This window comes from Micromys minutus, assembly GCF_963924665.1.
Source record: "Micromys minutus genome assembly, chromosome: 25".
NCBI lineage: Eukaryota > Metazoa > Chordata > Mammalia > Rodentia > Muridae > Micromys > Micromys minutus.
The window spans coordinates 15,953,821-15,970,606 of record NC_137960.1 but is presented as its reverse complement, the minus strand read 5'-3'; the positions used below and the strand labels follow the sequence as shown (position 1 = coordinate 15,970,606).

The 16,786-nt window shown below is 45.8% G+C and overlaps 1 protein-coding gene across 2 annotated transcripts; it reads right to left on the bottom strand.

The window, feature by feature from the left end:
* Positions 1 to 4,559: 4,559 nt before the first annotated feature.
* On the bottom strand, positions 4,560 to 14,345 carry CDK1 (cyclin dependent kinase 1; the record flags this gene model as incomplete). Of its 2 annotated transcripts, XM_080938151.1 has the most annotated exons (7): positions 4,560 to 4,658; positions 5,949 to 6,090; positions 6,182 to 6,345; positions 7,905 to 8,075; positions 10,480 to 10,603; positions 11,217 to 11,373; positions 14,309 to 14,345. In XM_080938151.1, the coding sequence occupies 7 exons, from the start codon at positions 14,343 to 14,345 to the stop codon at positions 4,560 to 4,562; spliced, it is 894 nt and encodes a 297-aa protein (XP_080794277.1). The 2 variants fall into 2 exon arrangements, with proteins under 2 accessions (XP_080794277.1, XP_080794278.1); XM_080938152.1 differs by lacking the exon at positions 7,905 to 8,075.
* Positions 14,346 to 16,786: the final 2,441 nt, after the last annotated feature.

Here is a 16,786-nt window from a genome sequence, read left to right as displayed (position 1 = left end):
CGTATCTAGATTTGATAACACACCACATTTTAGCCTTAGAGAGGAGCAATGGTGCCGGGTCTGGCTGCTCTGGAGTTGGGGGCACTCCACACAATCAGCCCTTGTCCCCAGCATCTCTAGACACACAGGAGGCTCCCTCGTGTTATTCTGACCAATCTGGGCGTTTCTTAAGCAGTTGAATCACCATCTCCTTCTACCTTTTGTTTTCTCTGGCTTCAAGCAGACTCTGGCCTATCTACCTCAAAACAGCAAGATAAGTTTGTATATGCTCCACCCAGGGAGTGCCATTATTAGGAAGTGTGGCCTTGTGGGAATAGGTGTGTCATTGTGGGTGTGGTCTTAAGACCCTCAACCTAGCTGCCTGGAAGCCAGTCTTTCAATAGCAGCCTTCAGATGCAGATGTGGAACTCACAGTTCCTCCAGAGCCATCCCAGCCTGAATTGTTGCCATGCCTTGATGATAATGGACTGAACCTCCAAACCTGTAAGCGGGCCCCAATTAAATGTTGTCCTTCTAAGAGTCACCTTGGTCATGGTGTCTGTTCACAGCAGTAAAACCTTAACTAAGACAGATGCACGTTCAGAACATGGCACTTCTCCACAAGAACCCCTCGTCTCCTAAATTTGATTGTTTCCATTGTTTAACATTTACTTGTCATGGGAAAAGAGGGGGGAGGGTGGTACACACACAAAAGTGTGTGTGTATGTGCGCACGCACAGTCCCAAGACATCAGTTCTCTTCTCCAGCCTTGTGGGTCCCCAGAATCTAACTGGGTTATAAGGCTTGGCAGCCAGGGCCTTTTATCACTCCCATTTCCCTTGGCTAGAGGGCCTCAGCAGGGTGGCTCCCTGGGTGTCAGAGCGGTTGTGCCCAGTATCTGCTCATCCCATCTTCAGTGCCTCCATTTTACAGGGAGTTTATCCAGGGCTGTAGGAGTCACGAGGCAGATTCTTGGGGTTACTTCCTTATAAAGAGGCATGTCAACTACGGCCTTCTTGCAATATTTTCCAGCATTCTCTGAAGGAAAATAAGCCACAGGTCCTGAGTTCTGCCTTAGTCATTCCAAAATCCTGCTGGAGTTCTTTCACCTACGTTTAAACCTATTTTCCCTGTGAGCTAATAGAAATCTCACATTTGTTTAGCTCACAACTCCTGGCCCAGCACTGTATCTGGCTCCTAACAGGTAATCAGTGCTTGTACATTTACAAAACCGCTCACTCAAGCCTGCGATTGTGCCCAGCTGCTTTCTAGTAACCAATGTACACAAAAATCAGACCAACTCACTCCTGAAAACATACATAAGTGTTAGTCCTAGGGGCGCTCCACCTCTTCAGGAGGCCTGCCTGCGCAAGAGGTCCATGTTCAAGGTCTGCAGGGGCCTCAGTGAACTTATGCAAGGTCAACCTGGGTAATTTAGGAGATCCTGCCTTAAACTAAGAAGTGCAAAGACGGGGTTTGTGGCTCAGCACAGGTTGTCTAGAATGTGCAAGCCCCTGTGTTGGCTCCATAGCCCTGCAAAAGCAAACAAAGCAAATGTCTAACGAGGTAGATTCTTCCACACAAACAGGCTTAATGTGGGAGACACTTCTCGACACTCTTCAAGACAGCCGTCCATTTTCTCAAGTCGATTGTCAGCGGGAGCGGGACACCAAGGCTGGCGTTTGTGACACTAACTGCATTTTGGATACTTTTAAATGTTCCTGATTTCCAGAAAGACTCCTTTTCCACCCTAGCGCGGTCATCCCTCCCTGAGTCCTCAGAGGACACTGCTTCAGCCACGGAAACATCTCACTTTCTCATGACAACAGACATTCAAGCAAACGGAGTCATCACGCCAGGAACCTGCAGGGGTTGAGGCAAGAATCCCAGCATTCCGAGCACTGCACGATCACTGGAGGAGGGAAGGGCTGCAGGCATCTTTCCTCCTGCCAAAGTGCCACAGGGCAAGAGAGATCCTATAATCCACAAGCTAGCTGCTGGGCCTCAAAATGAATTTCCAAAAAAAGGTTTTCAAAGCCAGTGCATAGAAAAGACATTGCTGATAAACAACACATGACATCTGCATAACTAGGCACACGTAAATTCGATTACTGTGTCACTGGGTCATCTAAAGTTTAGTGTGCCCTTAAACACACTGCTTCGCACTAAACAAAACAGCCATTGGTGACTAAGTATGCACGGTAAACGCAAAGGACCAGTTACTGGCAACTGAATCACAAGGGATCCATTTGATCCAAATGGAAAAGTGGAGGAAGAAAAATATCTAACAGTATTAAAATCCCAGACAAAACACTGCCAAGAAATGGGAGGGCATTATTTACTATCACCACCCCCATCCAAGCCCAAGGTAGCTGGGTAATTAGTTCCCTTTAAACAGCTTTGCTGACATCTCATTTTTCCAAAGCAGCTGTTAGCCAAACATAGTCCTGTTTATTCGCTCCCTAGAAGGCTGTTTTAAAAAGAGCTTCTCCTGGTAAAAATGTTGCAATGTGTAATTGGGAACATCATGAGAAGGAGGGCACAATATTTGTGTTCAAACAAACATCTGCTTAAGTCCAGCTTTCCGTTTGCGAATAATCCTTTTATTCTGTGCCATTAGGCACACTAAATTATTGAGTCTCTGTGTTTTGGGTCATGCTGAATTCCAAATATAATAGGAGAAATTTCTCCAGGCTGAGTTCTTTGTTCTGGCGGCAGTGTGTAATAATACAGCTATGGCTGTAAAAAGGTGTGTGCTTGGTTACTGTGAAGATAAAAAATACCTACAGCACCACACAGTACCTTGTAGTCACAGTACTCAGGCTGAGGCAGGATTACTTTGAGGTCAGCCTGGCTGGTGTTGGGAGCCTTTCCAGCAAAATCCTGCAGCATCTGAGATCTCCTTAGAATCATCCACCAAATGCCCTCTGAAGGACCAAGAATGAGCTTCCAAGGAGTAGGCTAGGTATGACAATCTTAGTCTATCACCTTTCCAATCTGATGTCTGGGAACCAAAAGCCCTTTCTATACATCCTCTGACCTGGCAGCCATTCTCTTCAGAAGCTGGGGGTAAGGAGGTCGGGGGTAAGGTGTGTGTGTCCTCGTTTTTAGCATGAAATGGGTTCCAAACTGTAGTCTAGGCTGGTTGAGAACTCAAGTGATCCTCCTGCCTCTGACTTTCAAGGGCTCAGGTGCCACCTGACTGGCATTGCTGACTACATAGAACTTCCCTGACTAAATCTTGTCAATTTCGAGTTGTTCTAAACCAGGAGTCAGAAAGACCAAGTTCAACTGCTGTGCACGCCTGTGGCCTTCCGGCGGAGGAAAACAATGGATATGTCCAACAGTCTTCCAATTTTTAGATGGTATGAGTTTGATGAAGACTTACTACTCAGAATCAGGGGTGGGGAGGTGGTACCAAAGATGGGGTGTGCATGGCGGTTGATCTTGTTGGCACGGGTGAGAGTTCCAGACACCGCTAGTCACAGCCCACTGGGGTTGCAGACTGATGTTGGTTAAAAATGCCTCCTTCTGTATTCTGGGAAATGCTCATTCTTACATGCTGACTCATTTTCCCTCAGTGCTGTAACCCTTGAATATGGTGGTAATCCCCCACTCAGCCATAACATTTTCACTGCTACCTTCTAACTGTAATTTTGCTACTATTACGAATTGTTAGTAAATATCTGATGTGCAGGATGTCTGTTATGCACCCCTGGGAAAGAGCCATCCAACCCCAGAGGGGGGTTGTGACACACCGGTTGGGAACCATACAGTAGTGCTTGTTCCTAATAGGTTTGTATAGTCCAAGATAGTTTTTGGAACTATTCAGACCCGAGCAAGATTTGAATGCTCCAAGCAGCCAACTCTTCAGCAAGCCTTCCTGACACTTGCCCCTCCCTCCCACCCCCACGATGAGGAGCTGAGACCAACGGAGAGCAATGAGGACCAAAATCTCTACTGTATAGAGCATGACACATCAGTCATTCTCCTGGGTTTACATCCATAGCAATTTTTAAAAAGATTTCTTCTTGTAGCCCTGGCTGTCCTGAAACTAAAGGTGGGCACCACCACTGCTCTGGCTAGTCCTTGATCTCTAGCTGGAAAATCCAGCTGACTTTTGGTGCCTTCCCATCCCAAATGCTTAAGCACAAGTAGAAAAGCACTCTCCATAGGCAGCCTGTGGTTTCCAAATAGCAAGAAACTGACCGGAAACCTATATCCAGAGTACGAAGTTACTTGCAAGCATCATGAACCCCAAGCTCAGCTGGGCTCCTTTGAGACTGTGCTCCCAGCAGCAGGAATGGCTGCTGTGCAGTCGGGGAGATTCAAGTCACCAGTTCCCTGCAGCAACGCTGTGTTACAGTAACAAACAGCCACCAGTGACATCTACACATATACAGAATTATATTTAAATTCATATGGAATAATATTTACATGTTAATTAAGTTATGCGTAGGAAATCAGGAAAAGTCCAGATGATAGTTTACAAAGAAAAGAAAACTATACAAGACAGGAAGAGAGCAAACGGTAACTGCCACGATCTTCCCCTGCCACAGCCGACAGGGACTTCCAGAGAGCTACATCTTCTTAATCTGATTGTCCAAGTCATCAAAGTATGGGTGCTTGAGGGCCATTTTGCCAGAGATTCGTTTGGCAGGATCATAGACTAGCATTTTCTAGAGAGAAAAAGAAGAAACAAATTTAGAAGCCTGCCCTCTATTTACCCTTCCAAGATACTTAAATCAGACACCTTGGTAACCTGTTATAAATTATAAGATAAGCACCCAGACAGCTTTAAAACCAAAACATAAATCTCCAGATTATCTATCTAATTATATCTACCTTGGAAATTAAATGTCTATCTGTTATTCATGACTGAAAAAGTAGTGATCAGTTAGTGTCTCATGACAGTGTCCACACACCCCTTCCCAAGCCAACACAGGAAAAAACCCTGTGTTTTTATAAGCACATCTACAATAGATGGACCAATTACAGTAAACTATTTTATATACTCCAGATCTTAAATCTGATCGTGCATATTATCTCAGAGAAAACTCAACCAATACTTAGACTAAGAGCCCACTGGACCCGGACTGACAGGGTCCTGAGTTACAATGACCCTGAAACTCTGATCTCCCTGCCGCTCAAATGTCAAACGCCCACAAAAGCTCTGCCTTCCATCCACAGGCGCGCACACATGCACACACAGCTAATAACTTTAGATACTACCAGCAGATTGGGTCCAAAATAAGAGAAGGTTTCTAAGTTAACCAACAACACCAATATATAAAATATAAGACAGCAATGAGTCTGGACAAATGTGTTGGCACTGTTTATAGTTTGCAAGGGTGCTAAAAGACCAGTTAGAACATCTACTTTATTCCTTCTACAAATCCAGACTTCAAACACTGCCCCACCTACAACAAATTTCCTAAAGGAGGCCACCTTTGCTTATTAATCCTGAAGAGTAATTTTCTTCTTGGCATTGTTTTTAAAAGAAAATAACTGCCAATGGCGTGCACGAACCCAACTGAAGAAAACCTGAATTACATTAGTCTTTGCTAGCCTTCCTGGGAGAGGAAACTAGGCCAGACCTGAGAAATAGAGTTTACACTGTAAAGCCTGAAAGCTCAATTTACCAGTCAATGGAGTGCACACCAATAAACTGAGGACTCAGTAGAGAACACACAAAACGAAGAGGCGTCATTGTAACTAACTCAGCAACTCCCCAGTAAGGTGTGGGAGCCCAGGCTCTCCTACAGCAGCTACCAGAAGAAGTAAACGACAAAGTTCAACACTGGCACGTCACACGTCAAAGGCAGCTATCGCTACAGACACACCAGGCATCCAGACTCCACTGCTGACTCTTCTGATTCCAGTCCAGGACTGAGTTCAGTCACTGCAGCCTGTCACTACGAACATGCAAGGGCACCACGCTCTCGAGCCATGAAGAACAGCTCACTTACTGAGAGCAAATCCAAGCCGGTTTCGTCCAGGTTCTTGACATGGGTTGCGAGGCTCCCTGGCTTCCACTTGGGAAAAGTGTTCTTGTAGTCCTGCAGCGACTCTACCTCTGGCCACACTTCGTTGTTAGGGGTGCCCAGAGCTCTGGAAGACAAGCAAAGTCCTATCACATACACAGTGCCTTCATTATTTAACCGCTTGGGCTCTTAACAACTTAGGCATAAAACACAATTACCTGAAGATTCTGAAGAGCTGGTCAATCTCTGAATCGCCATGGAACAGCGGCTTCTTGGTTGCCAGTTCTGCAAATATGGTCCCTATACTCCAGATGTCAACCGGGGTGGAGTAACGAGCTGAGCCCAGCAGCACTTCTGGAGATCGGTACCACAGCGTCACTACCTGGTACAAGACAGACCATACACAGTGGTCTTACTAGGTTGAAGGTATTTTATTTCCAACTTCTGCTCATTAGTGGGTAAGAACAACAAGCATCTTGTTTTCCAAAGTCAAAGGACCAAAGCAGCCATATTCTGGCTGGACACATAGCTGGGTGGCATACAGACCACTAATCCCAGCATGTCAGTGTTCTGGAGGCAGAGGTAGGCGGATCTCGGTGAGTTTGAGGCCAGCCTGGGCTAAGAGCTAGTTCTAGGACAGTCAGGGATACACAGCGAGATAGTGGTTTAGGAATGATACTGTACCAAGTGCGTGTTCTGTTTACATGTTAAGATGGTTGCTCCAATTAACATGAATAAGAGATCTAAGCCGAAGGAAACAGACACAACTGATAAGTGGTTTAGAAGTAACTAGTTTATCAAAATAATGAATCTATGCCCTCTATGACCAACGCAAATGAGGTTCATCAAAGAAGATTCATATCATAAACTGAAAACCTAAAAAGGAAAACAGGACAGAGCTGGGAAGGCTGCCCCAATACAGTGGGTGAAGCAGGCAGGCATCATCAGCTACCCAGAGATCGAGACCAGTCAGGGCTAGAGACTGCCTCAAAAATCCAAAGGACGTAAGGAGGGACCGACACTACAGAAGCCAGGTTGACAACTCCCCAGTCACCAATGTTCCTGTACTACACACGTCAATGCCCTTTCAGAAATACCAGAGGAACCCAGTCTGGTGGTGTAGACCTATAATCTCAGCTACTGGGAAAGCCACATAGAAGTCCCAAGTCCAAAGTCTATCCACTCTAGTGACCTCAAGGCCAGCCAGGGCAAGTCAGTGAGACTCTTAAAACAAGGAGCAGAATCACAGTTCGGGAACAGAGTGTGTGAGGCCCGTGGGTCCAGCCCCATTGCAGAGGAACGTAATAAAACAGAGCAACCTCATGAGATGCCAGCCTTCAATGTCCCACAGACAAAGCCTGATGGGGCCAAGGGCACAGCTCAGTGACAGAACACCTGAGCAACACAGGTCAAACTGGGGTTCGATCCCTAGTGATCCCTCCTCCTGCTAGAGTTAACTGGCTCCCAAATCTATTACAAGAATATATACCTCAGACAGCAAAACCTGCTTTTTAATTGATCTGACTGACCACAGCAGGGTTCGATCAGAAGGAAGCTCAACTCTGGGAAAGATCGATACAGAGAAATGAGAACTCCAAAAACCACAGTAAGCACCTTCCTTGAGGCAGCAATCAATCTCCCCTGACAAGATGCCAAAGGCCCCATCCCTGTTTTCACAGACCATATAAACAAGAGTAAATTATAACTTAAAAAAAAGCAACAAACAGATACTACCAGAACAGAACTTTTTGTTTTGGAAACATTATTTCTTTGTGTAGGACTGGCTGTTCTGGAACTTGCTCTGTAGACCAGGCTGGCCTTCAACTCCAAAGATCCCCCTGCCTCTGCTGGGATTAGAGGTGTGCACTACCGCTACCTGGTTGCAGAAACTGCTTTCTTTTTTGGCTTATGCCAGCGGCCTCCCACTCAGACCCCGCTCACCTCGTGTGTGTACACTCTTATCGGTATTCCAAACGCTCGGGCGAGGCCAAAATCAGCCAGTTTGATTGTTCCTTTGTCGTCAATCAATAGATTTTGAGGTTTCAGGTCTCTGTGAAGAACACGTCGGGAGTGACAAAATACAATCCCCTGGAGGATTTGGTACAAGTAACTCTAGAAAAGAAATGAGTCAGAAATATGATCAGCCCACAAGATCCTTAGAGGAAGAATTTCTGATAAAATAAATGCAGAGAATTAATTTAGCTATCACAAGACTAACGTAAAACAGGCAGACCGGAAACCTGCTTATGCATACAGTATGTGTATCTAAAGATGCATCGACACCCATGTGAGCATCTAAAATTTTGTTTCTGGTCTTTAAGTCAAAAGTTAGCTTTCTGTACACAAGTGGTCTCAGCACACGTGTTGACCACTTCTCTTGAATAAAGTTGTTCTTTTCCATTTCTGTCACTTACACATGCATTTCCTCTTTGGAGACTTAAATTGAGCATTTGTAAAAGTTTATTCATGACACAATTCTTGTGTGTGTGTGTGTGTGTGTGTGTGTGTGTATGTGCATTTGCTCACACCCATGTAGGCACCCAGGGCACAGGTGGAAGTCATCATCTTCCTCTATTGCTTCCACTTTGAGATAATATTTCTCAATGAACCTGAAGTTTACCATTTTGGCCAAACTGGCTGGCCAGTTGTCCCTGGGACACAAAGAGCCACTCCACTCCTAATCCCCGCCTCTGTCCTTCAGGCTCTGGGCCTCTAGATGTGCACACCACCACACCTGACTTCCACTAGGTGTACACACCACCACACCTGACTTCCATATGGAGGCTGGGAACCACAACTCAGCTCCTCATGATTGTACCATAAGCATTTTCCCACTGAGATGTCCCCCAAACCCTCTAATCTCATAGCAAAAGGAATCTCTATGCTATCCATAATTTAAGACAAAGAAAAGTTAGCAGAAAGGAGAGGGCAGAAAAATATTGACATTATTCTAATACATATATGATCTTACATATTATGCTTTCAACAAAACAAAGTCCAAAAAAATCATTAAAAATATAGTGCTCAGTGGTTTTAGGTCAACTTGACACAGACTACAGTTGTTGGAGAAGGAGCTTCAATTGAGAAAATGTCTCCATAAGAGGTTGTCGGCAAGCCTGGAAGGCGTTTTCTTAATTAGTGATTGTTGGGGGAGGGTCCAGCTCATCATGGGTGGGGCCATCCCTATTCTGGTGGCCCTGGGTTCTATAAAAAAGCTGAGCAAGCCATGAGGAACAAGCCAGTAAGCAGCACCCCTCTATGACCTCTGCATCAGCTCCTGCCTCCAGAATCCTGTCCTGACTTCCATCAGTGAATGAATCCTTTCCTCCCCAAGCTGCTGTGGCCATAGCCTTCATCACAGCCAACACTGACCCCGACCCAGTCATACACAAAGTACGCACTGGCAATGGTGGGCGCCACCAGCAAATCACCGTGTGTTAGCGAAAAGAAATCACAGAACCTAATACAAAAAGACGAGCAAATATGTACAGGCTACGCATAAACGAGTAACACAGTATGTGTTAAATGCCAAATAGAACAACTGCAATAAGACCCTTCACATAACATACTGATGCTATTTAAAAGATGCATACTGTCAAGCTTTGGTAACGATGTAATAAAAGAACTGATTTTTTTAGCAGCCATATGGGCTTATACACCAGGATCTTAAATATAAACACATAATCTATCCTAGTTCCAAGAATTTATCTCTAAAATGACATAAAGTGGGGGCTTGGTGGCACGTGCCTATAATCCCCATGCTTGGGAGATAAAGGCTGGAGGACGAAAAGTTCGAAGGTAGCCTGGGCTACAGAACGAACCCCCACCACTCATCAAGAACAGCCATCACTAAAGTAGGAAGTAATATCAATAGAAATGGCTTAGTAACTGTGAAAAGTATTAAACTATTACAAAACAGAGACCAGAGAGGGCTAACTAACTTGTGTACAGTACACATACAGAACGATCCATTGTGTTCAGATGCATACAGAATCTCAAGGCATGGACACAGAGCTCAGTGGAAAAGTACAGCTGGTTTACGGTTAAAACCCCTTTTAAAGCCCCCACACACATTTGCTGAGAAAAACGCTTGCCCAGTTATGCGCAGTGCCCTGGATCAAATACCCAATACCACACACCAAGAACAATAAATATGTTTATAATTTAACTGAAATACACTGTTTACATTAACCAAAGTGTATTTTCTACAGAGTAAGACCACCTAGCGTCAGCACTGGGTTCAGGCTGCTGTCTGCACGTAACTGCTGAAGCCTGTCCTGTCCCCAGCAATGTGACACATAGTCCCTAGGGTAGCGCTTGGGTCCTCAGACACTACTGTTCACTTCTAGAACTGTCTGGAAATAAAGACAGGCAAATGATGACCTCACCCGAGTCGAAGGATGGAAAATAAAATGACTTCTATTTTCTTACAGGTTTTCTAAGATCCAGCCACAAAACACAAGGATGGAGCCCACGGTCAGAGGGCATAAGTATTAACAGAAGTATGCAGCTCTACCTTAACGAGTGAAGCATCCATGAACTGACCAGGAGGGATGGAGTCCAGGTACTTCTTAAGGTCCATGGACAGGAACTCAAAGATGAGGTACAGCCTGGCGTCCTGCATGAGCACATCCTGCAGGCTGAGCACAGCACAGTGAGTCCAGCGAGCAGCTCCACCCACTTCCACAGCACAACTGCTCAGAACTCACGGAGGAAGGAAGCTCAGGACAGTGACGTACAGCTTCCTATGCAGGGAGCTAGCTCACACCACCTGCATTCACAAAGCTGGCTGCTCGTGGACACGAAAGCTGAACCTAACAACTTCAATAGCCGCTCCCTAGTCCCAGCCCCAGTGGAACAGTCAGAACCCAGGCCAGGGGCAGAGCCTGTCACCCCAGCTGCCAGAGGCAGATGCTGAGGAGGTTGAGACCGAGGGTCTCTAAATCCAAAGGCTGTCTGGGTGGAATGAACACAAGGGCAGCCTGGGTAAGTCTGTGAGGGGTGGAGGTTGGGTGTGGTGGTCAACTCGGGTTCGGTCCCTCACAATAACAGAAATTCTAATGAACCACTAGACAACTTCCTCAAAGACCCAACCCGAATGCCTCAAATTCTCCAAACATCCAGTTCTCTTTAAGTCCTCCAGGCATCACAATCAACAAATATGTAGCATTCTATCCCACTTGAACCAAAAACTACATTAAACTGGATTTGCAGCAGCACAGGGAGAATGGTTTCGACTCCAACACAGCACACCTGACTATATTTGGATGTCGAAGTTCTTTTAATAGAGAGATTTCCCGAATTGCAGTACTGGGCACTCCTTCTTCCTCGCTTTCAAGTCTGATTTTCTTCATAGCCACTATCTGGCCAGTAGTTCTGTGTCTACCCTTATACACCACACCATAGGTACCTGAAAGAAAGCAAAGAGATTTTGTTTTAAAGTTGAACTCCGAGTGTCCCATGAGACAGGTCACCTCACACATAATTAAACTGCTTTCAAAAAGGAATGGAACATACCAAAACTAACACGTACATGGTTTAGAGATACAGCTCACTACGTGTTCCAGATGAGAAGCTGAGGCAAGGTCAGACCCTGTCTAAAAACCCCGAAGGGTGAGAGCAGCTTCTTCCGAGTGTAAGAGCCACTCCACAGCTTTTACTGGCTCTGAGAATCCATCCCAGTGATCATCTGCTCAGAAGAACAAGTTGCTTGCTGTCCACATAAGCTGTCCCAGGGCAGTTTGTTTCCTAAGCACTAGTTATTTTACTATTATTTCAAATAAAATCTTGACTATTTTGACCACATGCTAGGTGACTAAATAACCAAGTCATTCCGAATAAAAAGAACAGCAACATTCTGTCTGCGAAGCCACAAGAATCTATGCTCACACGTTCTTAATGGTGGATACCATGCTTGTCGGAAGCACACAAGTAGCTAAGCCATTAGCAACACTACCCAAGAAGTCACAATTAGCAAGGTATATAACAATCAAATAAGTAATGATTCAGGATTCTTTCTGGCATCTTGTTTCCTACTACTGCATTTGACTAACGTGCAGAACTCATGATTGGCAGCCAACACTCAATAACTGTTGATTTTTAGACAACCCAGAACTTGAGCATCTCAACTCCTGGCTCTTCTCAATTAACTACTGCAACGGGGCTAACCAAAGCACGCCGAACACTGCTCATAAGCTAAGTTAAATTCTCTGAAACTAAATATTTGTTTTAGATTTGGAAGTATAACAAGACTGGTGAGCTGCCTCGGGGCTTAGACCGCACCTTGCAGAAAGAATGCAGAGGACTGGTGGTACCCACACCAGGCTCACAGCCACCTGTACAAATGCATACTCACACACACACACACACACACACACACACACACGTACACACTGAATTTTAACATGTGTCATACAAGAAAAAGCAAGCGAAGAAGATCCCAGTTATCCTTGATAACACTGTCTGGTAAAAGCATTAAATCTCACCAAAAACAAATGTTTCTGGGGTGCTTACTAAATGCCAAGGAAGGTGCCACCAACCACATGTAGCCAGGCAGCTGTGTAATCTGAAGACTGTCTCGCTGGCATGGTGACCAATACACGGGTGACTAAGAAAACACTTAACATGGGAAGAAAAACATGTTACAACTCATTCACGAGTTTGACCAGGTACTTGGTAGAAGAAAATGTAGACAGTTATTACCTAGTTTTCAAATTATTTCAACAAGCAATTCAGGATGCCCTACAGAGAATCCAGAACAGCCAGGCACAATGTAGCAGACAAGTCTCTAGGCCAGAGGAAAAACAGGTCAAGGTGCTGCAGGACCTGAACAGCAACTGTGAGAGATGCTGGGCCCCCAGCCTTCAAGACGCTTTAAGCCCAGAGCAACTAGAAGGAATACCTAGGCTACTTCCAGGAAATGAACAAATCCCTTTAACTACAAAATCGGTTCTGTGGGTCGCCAGGTCTTTGGAGGGGCACACCTATCAGATAATTACGCTATGATTCATAAAAGTAGCAAGATTCATTATGAAGTAGCAGCAAAAACAATTTTATGGTGGGGGGGCTTCCCACAAAACGAAGAACCGTATTAAAGGGCTGCAGTGTTAAGGCTGAGAACCACTGCTCTAGGACAAGTTAAAGAACAAGGCCGGCAGGGGATGCCTTCAGAAAGCCCCATCTAAGGGCATCAAAGAAAGGGCATCACTCAACTGGATGGGTGAGTGGTAGTGGACGACGCTGGCGAGGGGGAGTGGTTACCATGTCAGGAGACAGTCGCAGAGATAATGGTCACTTAAAAAAGAAAGCCCCAGACGCACACCACACACTGCCTGGGCCATTCCTGGTTTACTAAATCCCCTGCCTTGGTCTTAATACCCTAAGTGGGGTTTCTAAACAGAGATGAAAATGGTCCCCAACAGAAGCCACATAGAAACAAGTTCCACCATTTGCTCCTGGGGAGCTAAGAATGAAGTCTTCTTAACTCCTAGGTGGAAATATGGAAATTGTTGCAGGGAGAGGAAAAAAGACAGAAAAAGGAAAAGTTATTTCCATTCTTTGATTATGTCACATAGGCCTAAGCATTGTTTAGAATACCACAGGAAGGAACTGAACACCATGTGACAGTCACTATCTTGTCCATGGTGACCACACAGAACACTACTTGGCTCCACTTGTCAGTGATGGCACCCAGTTTACATAAAACTTTAAACCTAGCACTGAGAAAAAAGACTAAAATGTACTGTGAAGTTAGCATCATTTTATATTCTATCCCCCCAAACACAACAAGCATCTGGGGTATCCAGTTCCAGAGGTGAGACAGCCTGGGGAATACAGCTCCGTAGTATAGTGCACCAGGCCCTAGGGTCCTTAGCAAAGAATCAGGATCATTTAGATTCTTCTGATGGAGAAACATCTTGTGCTTTAGGGTGTAACTAAAGCAGGCCTTACTTTGGCTGGTGCTGTGATAAACACCCAGACAGAAGCAGCCCAAGGAAGAATGTTTGGACTCGGAATCCAGGTTCGAGTCCAGCAGCAGCAGAAGGCGGCTGAGAGGATCACTGTGGCCTGACACCCTCTCCATCTACAGCCCAGGATCTCAGGCAAGGAATGGCACCCACATTGGGCGAGGGTCCTGCCCACTTCAATTAATATAGTCAAAATAATCCCCTCAGGTGTGCTCAGAGTGATCCCAGATTCTGTCAAGGTGGCCGCAAACACCAACTGTAACACATGCTCATGCACACGCATGCAAATGCAAGTGACTGCACTCAGTAAATGTTACTGTGTTCCACGGTAGCATTGTTCCATTCTTTTCCAAATCGTTATACTAAAACCACACTCACCTTCTCCAATTTTCTCTATTTTGATATAGTCTTCCATAGTTACTCAACAGGTTACGATGGACCCTAAAATGAGGGGAAACATTGCTGGGATTATGCACTACTAATTCAAAACAGTCTAAGTATCCGGAAGACATCACAGAAGAGTTTTCCAGCGCCTCCTGCATAGCCCGGGATTAGCAGTCATTTTTCCATCCTGACAGTATTGTTGGGGTTTGGCTGCTCTTGCAGTGGGATGTTCTGAGCCTTCTCAGTCACTGTGTTTATATATTCTATACAGCATTGTACTTAGCCCCTTCACATCCACAAATCAAGCAGGCCTGCCAACCCAGGACTGAGGAGAGGAATACACAGCTAGCTAAGAAGGCAACTTAGTGACACTATGTCTCAAAAGAAAAGCAGAAGGCCCTGAACCCCAGGACTGAAAGTTTCAATTTTAATGACCATGTTTCAACACCCCGCTACTGTACTAAAATTGTGCTGTTCTAATTTTTCTTAAAACAGTAAGAATCTTCTAGAAGGAAGTTAAGCATGATCTAATCCTAGCACAAGGAAGTTCAAGGCCAACCAGGGGTCTAGTTTACTGCAACACTGTCTCAAAAAGAAACAAGGTACAACCAGAGTCCAACCACTAGAAATAACAGCTGTTGTTTTTTATAAAAGCATTTGTTTACTTTAAAAGCATCCAATTCACTGGAAACAGCCAGAACTTTTACCTGCACAAGTGAATTAAATGTTTTCAAAAACCAGCCACAGACAATCCCACTCAACACACTCAGAGGGAAATGCCAATCAGCACCTCAGCAGAAAAGAGTGTAAGGTGCTGTTCTGGCTAGTGTTAGGTCACATTGTCACAAGCTGAAGTCATCTAACAGGAGGGAACCTCAGTGAAGAACTGCTTCCATATAGGCTGTAGGCAAGGCCTTAGGGCATCCTCTTAGTTAGCAGTTGATAGGGGAGGGCTCAGCCAGTGGTGTGTGATGCCATCCCTGGGCAGAGAGGGTCCTGCCTTCTCTAAAATGCAAGCCATGTGAAGGAAACCAGGAAGCAGCACCCCTCCAGGGCCTCTGCATCCAGACCGGGAATGTGGCAGTGCAGGACAGCTAAACCCTTTCCTTCCCGCGTTGCTTTGCTTCAGGCATGGCATTCCACCCCAATAATAACCCTAAGGCAGTGTCTGTCCAAGAATCCTAAACACACTTGCCAATGTATTATCTTTAACAAGTAAGGGGGAAAAATTTTTTGGCTCACAAAGCATGGCAGAAAAAAAGCTTAGTGTATTCTCCTTGATAGCCCTCCGCCGCGGATGATCGGATCCTTATGGATGAACATCAAGGAATAGCTGACCTTTTGTAAGCTGTTCTTCACAGATCCCTTTCCAAGATAAAAATCAACTCTGTGGGCACAGCCTGAATCCCAGCTCTTGGGACTGCACAAGTTGACTGTGGCTCAACAACAAAATCAAAAGGAAAATATAAATGTCTTTCCAGGCATTGCACTAGACCCTGGGGATTCTCATACTCCTAAGTCTGACTTTCAACTATGTGTAATATGCTTAAGAAATTACAATGCATGCCAAAAACAAAAAACTTTTCTTCAATATAGAGACGTAATGGAGTAGTACATTGAACTTTGCAACCACCTCTGCACAGACAGCAAAGAGTTAATGCATTTTCAAAGCCGGGCTCATTTCCCTCCAACATTTTCCAGTCTCCTGGGACGGATGTTAAAAGCTGCCCAGTGTATCGAAGTTTGGGGGATTGGGGGATGGTGATCCGCACACCAACCAGACCCTTCATTATTACTTATGTTTTAAGACGATCGAGGATGTGAAGGTACCCGCGGTTCTCCCTTTCTTAGCCTGGGTACGGTCTGTGGCCGTCCACAAACACAGGCAACTAAAAAGAAACGATCCTTCAATTTTCTTGGCTCTGCACCTCGGTAGGAATGCTTTTAAAACGACCACGGGTCTGTTTCCCCGCCAGTACCGACTTGAAGGCCTCCGAAGGCAGCTGGCCTGGTGCAGCCCAACTCCGCACAGGCAGCCAGTAGGACCTGGGACCCAACTTGGCACCCCGCCCACACCCGGGACTCCAGCGAGGCCCTGCGGGTCTGCGGGTACCTGGAGCTCGCGTAGGGGCCTGCACGTCCGCAGGATCCCCGGGTTAAAGTGAGCCTTGCCTTTTCATAGAAGACCAAGGGCTCGAGTGAGGATACCCCTCCATAGGGATCCCCAGGCTCAGAGGGGCCATGCTCCTCCATAGGGGACCCTCTTCCCCTCCATAGGGGACCCCCGACTCAGGTGAGGCTATGCCCATCCATATAGGACCCCAGGCTCAGATGAGACCTGTCCCTCCATAGGGGATCCCGGGCTCAGGAAGGCCATGCTCGTCCATAGGGAACCCCGAACTCAGGTGAGGCCCTACCCGTCCACAGGAGGCCGTGGTCTCACGTGGCCCTACCAGTCCACAAGGGGTCCCC